General features: G+C 32.8%; 1 protein-coding gene across 1 annotated transcript; it reads left to right on the top strand.

The window, feature by feature from the left end:
• The first annotated feature begins 1,834 nt into the window (after window positions 1-1,834).
• LOC107799740 (protein SHI RELATED SEQUENCE 5-like) lies at window positions 1,835-3,891 on the top strand. Its single transcript, XM_016622883.2, has 2 exons — window positions 1,835-2,958; window positions 3,314-3,891. Exons 1-2 carry the CDS (start codon window positions 2,415-2,417, stop codon window positions 3,682-3,684), a joined length of 915 nt encoding a protein of 304 aa, XP_016478369.2. The 5' UTR covers window positions 1,835-2,414; the 3' UTR covers window positions 3,685-3,891.
• The last annotated feature ends 9,345 nt before the right edge of the window (window positions 3,892-13,236 follow it).

The raw sequence follows: 13,236 nt of genomic DNA, 5'->3' as shown, positions 1-13,236 counted from the left end.
GAAAGAGAGAGTTAATGAGAACACAATACGAATGGTGAATCGATCACAACCCTGGAATATTTGTCTCTACTGAATACACAACAATCAACTTGTTACTTGATAATTTAGTTATTAGTTAGAATTGTAGTATAATATAATCATATTATTGAACTTTAACTTTAAGCTGGATTGAATAACAATTCTAGCGATTTAGTAAGTAGTTTGCACAAGTCTCTGTGGGTTCGACACTCAACTTTTCATTATATTACTTGTCGACCACGTATACTTGCGTGTGAGTTTGGGAGCAACAACCGGCGTATTTTCTTACGACTGTACCCTTCATCGTTTGCTCGAATGTAACGTTTGTTTTGTGATGTAAGCTTTCCGACTATTTGACCCCGACAATGGCCGAGGTGCTCTTTGCTATCTCGTCCCGTGAATATGATTACGGCTTGGTCGACCCCTTATCATTCCTCTTAAGGACAACCATCTAGTTAGATTTAGTGACCGACCAGTGCGGATGAGAATTGGTAAGATTAGTGAACTTCCAATACGAAAATATAGTTAAATTGAAAAATAAAAATTGAATAATTTCTATAATAACATATTATTTAAAACTTAATGATTGAAGTCAAATGCATTAATAGTGTAAACGATTTTTATATTACTAAAATAGTTTAACATAATGAAAAGAAAACCATAAAGTTTAACATATACAGTATATTTTCTAAGTATATTTGTTTACTTTTTCGATTACACTCACAATTCCAAGTAATTAACTATTGCTAGCTGCCAGGTTATCCTCTTTTGCGAATACACACCATAATAGCTAGTTCAACTTTTTAAAGATAATGTTTGGACATCTATTTGGCTGAAAGTTTAAAAATGAATTTTTGAAATTATGTTAGAAAAATATTTTTTGGAGGTTGAAGTTGTATTTGGACATGTATTTTATTTGAAAAAAAAATTATAAAGTTTTGTAAGTAGAAGAAAAAATTCACCAAAAAACTTTCCTAAACCAGGTTTTGGGAACTTAAAAAAAATAATGCAATTTTTTTTCAAAAACTAATCATGTTCCATGAACAAATAGTGTATTCAAATTTTTTTTTTTTTTTGAAAAAATGTACCCAAAATCTATGGCCAAACGGGTGCAAATGACCTAGCTAGCGTATGGCCATAGATTTAGTTGAAATTTGAAAAAACGATTTTTTGAGGATGAAATGAAAAATAATTTTTGAAAGTTGAAATTGTGTTTGGACATACACTTTACTTGGAAAGAAATTAAAGTTTTGTGAGTAGAAAACTTCAAAAACTACTCTAGAACTATTTTTGAAATTTGAAGATTTTGTTTACAAAATCTCCCAAAAAATGGTTAAAATTTATAAACAAATACTCTCTTCGTTCCAATTTATGTGAACATGTTTGACTGAGCACGTAGTTTAAGAAAAAATAAAAACTTTTGAAATTTGTGGTCCTAAACAAGTTAAAAAGGACCAGAGTATTTGTGTGGTTATAAAAACTTCTCATTAATAGTAGAATTGTAAGTTTAAACTAAATTGTTTCCAAATTTAGAAAGGAGTCATTTTTTTTTGGATCACATAAACTGGGACGGAGGGAATAGGTATTTGGAAAAAAAATTCCAATATCTATAGCCAAACGAGGAGATTAATACTGCCAAAAAGAACTACATACTATTAGTGCATATATATAGTTAACCGCTAAGAAAAACTACATACTATTAGTGTAGGTAATATCTGTAGCTTATAATTATATTTGATTTGTAAATTATTTTTTAATATTAAAGGAAAGGGCAGTGTAGTAACCTCTTGTGTGAATATACAATGTGTGTAAAATTCACTTTCGATTATCAAATGTGAGAGAAGTGGCAAGATATTTGGCTCAATAAACCCAAACTTGGATTGCAGGGTAAACAGTGAGATAAAGAAAAAGTGTATGAGAGAGAGAGAAGAGAGTATGTACTGCAGTTAGTCTTAAATTGAGGTTAGCTCTGATCTGCTGCAGATGAAAGATTGCAGTCTCCATGGCGGCGTCACAGAGCTATAAATTTAATGCACCGTAATCAAAATCGGCGACAAAGAATCCAAGTGAAGTGAAAGCAAAGATATATAAGAAGAGAGAGAATCATTAAGGGGATCAACGATCTTTTTGTTTTTCGTTATCCTAAAAAATTCCTACAATTTGTCCTGAAAAGCTGCAAAGGAAACAAAACCCACAGTAAGTCAGAATTTTCCCACTTAAAAATTTACTACCCCAGTACTGCTACTACAAAAATTAACATGGTTATCATCAAAACCCCATAGTTCATATACTTGCCTTTACCCTATTTGTCCGTATAGGCTGAGGGGGGCCGGGTCTCTTTTGGCAATGGATATGCAATCAAAATTGAGGTTAGATATAGCTTCTAGGAGTAGAATATGTCTTGGTTTTTCGGTCTAGGTGGGGGGAAAGAGCAAGAACGAGAAGAATTAGCTACTAATAATTTGTTGCTGTTCAAGAACGAAGAGATCTACAATAAGGGTTTCAAGCTATGGCAACAGTTGCAACAACAAAGACAACAACAAAATCATCAAAATCAAGAGCAAGATCATGTGGATTTCTCTATCTGCGTGGGTCCAGCTAGTAGTAGTAAACCTAGTAATAACAACAGTAATTCTTCTAGATCATTAGGGTTTAGGGTTATGAATATGAGGGGAGGAGGCAGTAGCAGTGGAGATCAAGGGAATGTGAATTGCCAAGATTGTGGGAATCAAGCTAAGAAAGATTGCCCACATTCGAGGTGTAGAACTTGCTGTAGGGGTAGAGGCTTTCAGTGTCAAACGCATGTTAAAAGTACCTGGGTTCCTGCAGCTAGAAGGCGTGAAAGGCAACAACAATTTTCAGAAAATCATCCCAAAAGGCCAAGAGACAATATCTCTGGTTCCTCTCTTGCCTACACTCGTTTACCCACTACCTCTTCAGGTAGCATTACTTCTTCTTTAAATATAGTATAGTAGTAATTACTTTGGGCCAAGTTCTCACTGAATTCCTTAAAAATGCCTCGTATTACTATCACAAATACCACTGTAGTTTTTACTTTTATGAAGTTAACTAAAAGTAAGTGGCAACGAAAATCAAGACCAAAATGGTGATGATATTCATAGCTACGTCAAGATTCAACTGTTTATAATCATATATATGTTGACCAGCAGAACCTTTTTTTCACTGTTTTTTCCCCTACTGATAGTGTTTGTAGTCCTGGAAATTAAATAACCTTTCATTCTTTTCGAATTTGAAAGGACTCCATAATTAGTTTTGTGGTGTAATTACTGTCTAGGGTTAGAGGTGGGTAGTCATTTTCCTCCAGAAGTGAATTCTCCAGCAGTATTCCGCTGCGTAAAAGTGAGTGGAGTCGAAGATGCAGAACAGCATTATGCTTATCAAACAGCTGTGAATATTGGAGGCCATATTTTCAAAGGAATGCTTTATGACCAAGGTCCTGATCAGAGTCGCTATAGTAGTAGTGGAGGAGGTGCAGGAGAGAGCTCATCGCAACCGCTTAATTTCATCGCCGGCGCCACAGCCGCCGCAAGTAGCCAACAGCAGGGCGTTTCCATTGCTATGTTTGATCCAGCTTCCATATATCCAAATCATCAACTTTCTGCTTTCATGGCTGGTACGCAATTCTTTCCACCGCCAAGACCTTAATTAGGTCATCGAATAATTAGTCCCATTATTCCTGATTTTGTTAGAGAATATATAGGGGTAGAGAAATTAAGAAAACTTGTTATATATTCTTCATGAAGGAAGACATCAATTGGCATGATGGGATGTTACAAATTTTGTTAGTCGTTTGTTGGTAAGATTTTGCATTTTATTACTGTAAGCTCCTCTTTCTTAGATGGAATGGAATTGTTTTTTGTTATTTTGTGCCGGCATGAGGATGTGTGCAATATGCATATTTCTGTGTTTGGTTTTTGTTTCCTAGGTTTTTCTACTCTGAGGATGATTTTGAATTGGCTTTATGGTTGGTTCTGAACTCGATGCTTCTTCTTTCTGGTTGGTTTTGAACTCTATGTTTACTTTATTCCCACCTTATCCGTTTGCTTGCCGGATAAAATTAGGACGTTATAAATACTTATTCGTGTTTTTTCGGGACCAAGATTATGCATTTCTTTTTTTCCTTGGATCTCACTATGGTTTGGCAGGGTGAGGTGGGTATCGGAACAAGGATTTAAGTTATAGACACTTATTAAGTATGTGATACTAGTAGTTTAGTAATTATTTTCATCATAATATTATTAATTATCATAGCAATTTATCAATAATTACCATACAAGCTGTTACTTAATTGTTTAAATATTTTTTTATACTATCAGTACATATACTTTAAACTTTTGGAACAAATGTGCACTGATTCTGTGTATCTCACACAAATGAGGGATTACTATGAGCTGCTCAGAAGAGTACTTGTGAAAACAAAGGATATAGTGTTAACGTGAACCATTAACCATATGTTCAAATATTGTTAGAAACCTATGTAGGTATGCAGTGGCTGCATGGGTGAAGCCACGTGGTCGTAAGGGTGATCACTATGTATATAGATATAATATTATGTTTTAGAGGTATAAAACACATACTGAACACACTTTGTCAGATTTTTTTTATTCTTTTAAATTTGAACACGCTTGGAGAAATTCTTAGCTTCATCATTGAGTGGATGATCCAAGATGTTCCTATAATGGGTGCGCTACTACATGTAAGCTGACATATGTAGCATATACTTTCTTCGTACCAATTTATGTGAACCTGTTTGATTGTGCACGGAGTTTAAGAAAAAATGAAGATTTTTAGAATTTATGGTCCTAAACAAGTCAAAAAGGGGTCCACGATATTTGTACGGTTATAGAGGCTTCTCATTAAGGGTAGAATTAGAAATTTAAACTAAATTGTTTCTAAATTTAGAAAGGAGTCATTCTTTTTGGAACACTGAAACGGAAGAGTAATTAATAGTTTCAACTGAATTCAACGTTTCCAACACACACAATATATGACCTAGCTACTATGGTGCACATAAATACATATCGACAAAAAAATAGTGTAAAATGCCGGTATTAGGTTTTGGTACATACGGACTATGGTGTGGCAATATATGAGCAATTGTGTCGGGACCCTTGTATCTACATATGCTACTCAATTAAGTAGACAACTAGACACGTGGGATGGAGCAGAAACACGACCAATCTAATTTCCCTTGATTCGAAAACTCCGAACCTGTAATAGTACGTACTGTATGTTATCTTTGACCGATTTGGACAAACAGCAATGAAGTTCTGTACGCGCTCTTCTTTGTGATATTTCTCGCAACCCTCCACCATTTAGGTTGCAATCATTCATTACATTGAGTTTTTAAAGGTCCACCTTCTTAAGAATTTGAGGGGAAAGTGATTCTGGTTTCCCTTAGTTTTGGCCAACTTGAAAATCTGCTTTAATTAATGTATATAGACCACGCTTCTCGTTGAAGAATTTTCCTGTCTGGAATTTCCTTCGAATTCCAGAGCCAAGTCTGCAGACTGGAAGTAGTGATTGCTGAAAGTCAACGTGGTATCCTTTAAGCAAAACGCTTCTATTCATTAGACCATCGGTAGGTTATTGCTTTGTCAAAACACTTCATGGGATTGCTAGTTTTATCTCGAGGGACAACATCATAATTTTTCAGGAACTTATCATTTTCTTTTCTGTTTCTTCATGCTTAATCTTATGCACGTCCCCAATAGGCAGCCACTCGAGGATCTAAATATGTATCTAAATTTCGAACAATACTGTAACAAATTAATTAGATTCTGGTTTTTATACAATTAGATTTATAAAAAATTAGGGTTAATCATAATCAATATCAATATTCAATAGCGGATCTAACACTTTTAGGGAAAATATTTAATGTGTAATATCGGACCAGTATTTTAAAAGACGTGAGCGTAAGGCGAGACATTTTACATATGCCTCAGTGAAGCATAAGCCCCGAGGTTCGGGCATAAGCCCCATGAGTATTTAATTCTTAATATTTATAAAATAATATAATTTTATTGAATCCGGGCATCGGAGAATTGATTCGCGATTAGGATTTACATATTCTAGTTTCCTTACCTGGTTATTTTTGCAGGAAATATACATGCATTCTTGTTAATTCTAATTCTATAGGCATACAGTATTAGGTTGGCTTGAATAGGCGGGGTAAAATTGCATAAAAATTGAAGAAAACTATGAATATGTGAAATATATATATATATGTATATATATAGAGAGAGAGATAGAGATAGAGAGAGATGTGCTCCATCCCCAATAAAAACTAGTCAAAGCAAACTATTATACGCTACTTACAAGCACAAGTAACTTGAGTCGAAAAGAATAAAGTTTTCTACATGGAGGAACAAAAAGGATGACTAACCTGCAATTTGAACTTTGAACTTGCACTTATGAAGGAGAATGAAGTTCTCTTTGTATTTGTAAAAAAATTTGAATATTCGTTGCTTTTGGAAGATATTAGCAGACCAACGGACAAGATAAAGAATTGGGAAAGACAATACATTAGGGCTTCAATCAATAAAAAAGCTGTTGACTTTTAAAATTAATGCATTTCAGTTCTTTTTTAAAAATTTTGAGTAATTACAAGCTGACTTTTGAGAATTGGGTATTATATGAAGGACTTATTCAACAAATTTTGTTTTAATTTGAAAAGGTCTCTAGGGCTTACATCTCACTACAAAAATGCGTACACCTCTTGAGACTTTCGCCTCACACCGTCGCCTCGGCATTTTTGGTGCGCATCGCCCCAGGGCTAGCCCCGAAAATGCCTTTTAAAATACTATACTGGACAAGACTATCTTGGAACAATGATGGAGCAATAAAGACTTATAAATAAAAAAGGTAGCAATAAATGATAATAAATGACTTTTAAATATGAAGTGAGACAAAGATCACCCGACAAAGGTGAAATCTTCATATATGCTTTCTGACAATGATAGATGATGATAAGCTATTATATATTCTGATTCTTCTTGGATCGGGAGAGACGGGTGAAAGAAAAAAAAGTGTAAAATAAAGCTTTGTTTCTATTTAATAAAGTTAGAATCTTTCCGAGAGAATGTTGTTGATATTCTTTACAAAAGGTCCAATGCCTCCTTTTGGATTACATCTCTTCCTATTTATAAAGGGAGAATGACACAGTTACCCACAAAAACAGAACTATTTACCCTTGTCTACCCATTTGTTTTTCTACCCATAAACTAATTATATTTCCTATCTATAGTAGTTTTTGTGGGGAATTTTTTCTTTATTCTATAATTCTTTTTTATTTCTATGCTTTTTTTTTTCGTTTCTCCTTTTCTTTTTTCTCGTTTTCTTCTTATTTTTTCCTTTTTCCTTTTCTAATTTTATTTAACTTCTTTTTTTATATATTCTTTTTCTCTTTATAATCTAATTTCCTTTACTGTTTTCACTATTTTTTATTATTCTTTTTTTATACAACAAGAAAAAATAATTGATATAGTAAATATTTGTTCACTTTTTTTTAATATAACTAGTACAATATACATTTTGTTTTATTTCTTTCTTATTTTTTAAATTCAATTATTAAATTGAAATAATATCAGTTGTCACTTGATCTAATTCACTGAATATCACATTGACTGTTGCTGAGCACCATAAATTATATAATCAGATTCTATGAATCAACGCGTGATTGCCATGCAAACCTTGATCTCATTCCCTATAAATATTAGTACACAATCTACCATTAACAATAATACAACCAGTTATAGAGCAAGAAAACATAATCCACGGCAACCAAATCTCCATATATACTAGTTAGAATAAAAATGATAATAAAATATTAAAAAATGCAACAAAAGTATAAGTAACAAAAAGACTTCTAGTACCATGTGATACCAATATGGTATATATGTATACCAACAGAGCATATGATTTCTTTAGAATATTGCTACAACTATCTGCGACTATACTACTGTACCAAAACATTAAAAGACGCAATAAAAGTATGAGAAAATTACATGCTCGTATTGCAAGCTAAATATTCGCAAAACAACTTGCTCATTTCATATACTAAGAAGGTATATAGTTGTATGAGGTCATTCCAACAATTGCCTATAACTATAAAAACTATTACATAGTTGTATGGGGTCGTTCCATCGGCACACAAAAATTCTAGCATTGCAACTCATGTTCATATAAATAATTTCATAATAGAATTCACTAAAATGCAGCTAAAACAATCAAAACAATATTCAAATTATCATATGATACCAATATGACATATAACTATACCAACATGGTATACAATTTTACTAGTTAATTCTCGTCAGCTATATAACTATTCTACTATTACATAACACACATGCATAAAGAGAAAAAAATATAGTGTACCACATATTAATATAATAAGGTATTTCAAGATATTGTACTATATTATTATTATTAAAAGAAAATCAAATATTGTACTAATTAAATGCAGCTAATACAACCAAAAAATGATTCAACTAGCATATGATACCAATATAATATATAGCTATACTAATAGGGTATATAGTTGGAATGAATTGTATACTAAAATGGTATATTTGTATACTATTTGGGTATACAATACAAATTCGTCTTCTTTTCTAGTTCAACTATATTTCAGTCCAAATTTCTAAAATCTACTACAAAATCTCCACCAAATTGACTAAAACATTAGCTACAACTTCCAATCAACTTTCCAAACAAACATATACAGGATCAGATCAAAACAATTAAAAACTCAAATAAACCAAGTTATGAGTTTCAAGCTTCAAGGTCCTTCAATGGTGGATTTAAATTTGTGTACAATAAATCTCCAAAAACCAGCATCAAAGGTACAATCTACACATCAAAGAACAATAACTAACGAATTTCAACAGTAAAACACTATAAAAAATCAGATCTGGCATTTTGAACTCATTCATATGGAGTTTCAAAAATTGATTTGTTCTTCCTATGAGGAAATGTGTAAGTTTCAAAACGTCACCGCGTTAGATTAAGAAAAATGGCTTAAAAGTGGTTAGCAAAATAGTATTAGTTTTATGGAAGCTTCCAAAAAACATTGTTTCTTGCTCAGCTTTTTTTTTTCTTGTGAGTTTTTATTTTTCTTGGTACCTAAGACTTCGTCAATATACCTAGAAGAATGACTGGCAAAGCAAAAACAAATACATTTGTGAACATTAAAAATTGGAGGAAGGTAAAATGAGGAAGAAGAAGAAGAGGGACATAATAAAGACGAGTAAATAGTTTGGGGCACATGGGTAGGAGTAGTAAATAGTTTGGGCCTGGATATTAAAGGGTAAATAGTTTGTAATTAATAAGTATAAAGTGAGATTTTCTCATTTATAAGAGCACATTGCCACAAAACCCTAGATAGAACAACAAAAAGGTATATCCTTTAGAATATTCTCTAGGGAATCTAAATCCTAAAACTGGTCATCACTTCGTACCGAAGGTGGATGCTCTTCCTCGTCTTCTATTAAACCATCTCGACCTCGATAATGATTTGTCTTCCTTACCTGACCTCGACCTTTTACGATCAGGTTGACACGTCACAACCAAAAGGCTTCATCACAGTTGACTGGGTCAAATACATAAAATAAGTTTTTTGCCCATACAAATGCGAATCTAAATGGCATCCTAACGCGTCCACTCAGTTTCAACAATACCTCTTCTTGTATTACCTCAATCATAGATATGATAAAAGGATTTAAAGATTTAAGTTATTTAAGAACATAAGATTTTTTTACTTTATCAAAAGATTTAAGTTATTTAAGAACATAAGATTTTTTTACTTCATCAAATTTTAGCCTGTGATCGTAAGTTGCTTGCTACTATTTTACTAGATTACTGATGTTTATCAACATATTTAATTATTTGTCCTAATAAGTGACTTGATTGTACAAATACTTTTTAATTCATTAGTGCACAGAACCTAAACTCATAATAAATTTTTGCTATGTCATGTCACCCAAAAGATGTATACATGCAATACTCCTCGAAAAAAGTGGAATATTTTGATATGTTTAAACTAATGCAAGTTAAATTAATCTTATGATAGTGTAACAAGTGTATATAAGTTAAACTCGTAAAAATTGCACGGAGCGCCCGCCCTATTTGGTCGCCCCCATTTAACCTATATCCATTTTTTATAAAAGTTTTAACTTGTACCCACTTTTTAAACAACTTCAGCCCCCTTTCTCCTACTCCTTCTCCTTATTTTCTTCTTCTTTTTTTAGGGGGGAGGGGGTAATCCAGTTTCCATAGTTGACTCCGCTGATCTCCATGCCTGAAATAATTTAATGCCTTTGCATTTTCCAACATAAATTCAACATGTTCAATTTGCATCTAAGAATTGACTTGCTTGTTATAACAGTAAACAAACTTGAATTGATGCCTAGGCATAGCAGCGGTGAACGTCCATGCAACAACCCACACGATTGCATTATTTAAAGAAAGCTTAACTACCCAAACTCCTACCAAAAACTTGACAGAACATCTTTAACAACAAACAGACACAAAACTCTTAATCCACTTCTTCGATCTCGATTAAGAGTTTATCTTCCAGAACTGTTTACTAGGTAACAAACTAGCATGAATATAGATGCTTACACATTTTCATGTGTGAGACAAGAGCAAATCAGAAAAACTTCAGCTCTAGAGCTGAAGTTCGCCAGTTACAAAACAAAACTTCAGCTCTAGAACTGAAGTTCGCCAGTTACAAAACAAAAACTTCAGCTCTAGAGCTGAACTTCAGGCCCGTCTACTAGAATGCTGAAATTTTGCGTGATTGCCTTTGCTACTTCAGCCCCGTATGCTGAAATTATGTGAAAAAGCGGGTACGCTTGCAATTTTTTTTGCAAAGCGGGCATAAGTTAAAACGTGACACAAAAAGCGGGTATAGATGCAAATTACCCGTTAAACTCTATTTTTGGGCCCAGCAAATCTACTTACTAAATCGTTCATTCCCTCTCTCCCTTTCTCCCTCGATTTGTTTCAGTTTAACCTTGCTAAATTTACGAGTAATCCTAAAAGCTATAAGTGATGGTTTAAAGCCTAAGGCCTAAACTTGAGAAATATATACTCGTTATTACGCGTCCTGAACCTGAACACAGCCAGTCCAGGGTATGTTGCTCCAGGACTCGTGAATAACTTGATTAACATCTTGTTGCCTACTGTTTAGAATTTATAAATATACAAAAGAAATGTACATTTTCATTCTATGTTTTCAAAATTCGTTTTTTTTCCAGTTCTCTTTTGTTCAGGGAACCAGGGAGAGCTGATGGGTGTTTATGATGATAGAAAAGTTTAAGATAATCTCGTTGGACGGTATAATAGTAGGAGTCCTACAATTCGCAGTCACGAACTTTCACTTATCAAGATTAACAATTTTTGAACCGTCTTTAATTTTGAGATGGAAGATAGACTATTATGAAATTGGATGTCACTATGATATATAAGAATATTAAAAAAAAAAAAAAAAATTGTGGCGCGACCCAATCACTCAACCAATCAAAGTACAAAGTATGAGGGGGGCCCTGTGTCCTTACCTCGCCAGCATACAGAACTGGACAAGGCTAAGCTTCTCCACCCAGAAAATACCTAGCTTACTGCTTTTATGAACTAAATATTAAAAGATCAAAGTCAGACCTGTGCAACTATGTCAACATTATAATACTTACTAGTAGTTGTGGAGAATTAAAAGCAGAGGTGAAGAGGCAAATTAAGGGTGATCGCAATTAATTAGGAGAAATAGCAAAATAAAATCATACATTTTTTATTTTATTTTTGCAGTATATAAATAAGAAAATTCAGAAGTTAAATTTAATAAATTTGGAGTGTGCACAATATATTATATATGTGATTTTGATTTCAATTACATACATGATTTGAGCTGGATTCAGTAGATATTATCGCACTTTTAGATAGCATCTGCCATTAGCATCCAGACCAGAAACAAGTAGTAGGTTCATAGTGTGAGGAGAATTTGGAAAGTGGTAGGCAGAGGCTAGCGTCCAGCGTTCAGCAGCCGTTTCACCCGCGTGCTTCATCTGTGGTCCAAACCTCAACTTCTAGTCCTCAAAAATTGTGTCAGTACTTTCTCATTACAACATACAAAAATATGCACAATGGTCTAGCGTGGGTTTGGAGGATAAAAATTTATTTGCACAACATATTTTTATATCAAATTAATCAATACAAAATAGTATAAATGTTTTACGTACACACGAATTTATCCAATGTAAGTAAATTATTGGAAATTTTACCTCCTATAACAAAGGTATACACCCTATTTATTATAAATCAAAATTATTTTAAAATATTATTTTTTATAGCTACCTTTTATATTTTATAGCAAAATAAGTATTTATGGTATATACTACCATTGACGCATGAAATACGCTATTTATGTTTTTCTTCTCTCTTAAACAGCTGGACATACTTATTTTTAAGGTCATTGCCGTTTCTCTCTCTCTTTGAACAAAATAGGCTGAATCATAGATATACGAGAGAGAAACAAATCATGAAAGAAAGCCTAAAAATCTCAAAATCAGAAACATGAAAGTAAACATATAATCAAAAAAAAAAGCGGAGATACCTTCGGCGATAGAGAGATTGAAGAGAAAGAACGATTCTTAGCGCGGTAAGTAAGAGAGAAAAGAGGAAGAAGCGGTCGAATTGGAAGCGTTGTAAATTATAATGGAAGAGGTAGTAAAGCGATACAAGGAGTCTTGGCCGAAAAACACCATCTCCGACGAACTTTCTTCTCTTCTTTGCTATTTAGTCACATACAATGATATAAATACATTATATTCTGTACAAATTCACTCAAACACATTATATTTTTGTATAAATAAATTTTTTTGCTTGTGTTTATGTATTTCGAAGGTCTATATTTTTTAATATAGTTGAATACACCTGTATTCATTTAATTTTAAACATTAAAATACACTGAATACAAATATTAAAATAGAACAAAATATAAATAGTGAATACATTTAGTTTTTAAATATAGTGAAATACAGTAAAATGCACTAATTACAAATAGAAATACAGTGAACACAACCAATGAAATTTACTGAATACAACAGTAAAAACATCTATTAGGTAAACTAAATGATGTCAACAAAAATATATTTGAATACACTGAATATAAAATAGCGAATACAATAAATATAAACATCG

Source organism: Nicotiana tabacum, chromosome 18, assembly GCF_000715075.1.
Source record: "Nicotiana tabacum cultivar K326 chromosome 18, ASM71507v2, whole genome shotgun sequence".
In the NCBI taxonomy this organism is placed as follows: domain Eukaryota; kingdom Viridiplantae; phylum Streptophyta; class Magnoliopsida; order Solanales; family Solanaceae; genus Nicotiana; species Nicotiana tabacum.
Note: the sequence above shows the minus strand (reverse complement) of the source record. Positions and strands in the feature narration are given on the sequence as shown.

Coding starts and splice junctions, on each gene's coding strand:
- LOC107799740 (XM_016622883.2), top strand. CDS start 2,415: ATGTCTTGGTTTTTCGGTCTAGGTGGGGGGAAAGAGCAAGAACGAGAA. Junction 2,959..3,313: donor TTTACCCACTACCTCTTCAG/GTAGCATTACTT, acceptor ATTACTGTCTAG/GGTTAGAGGTGGGTAGTCAT.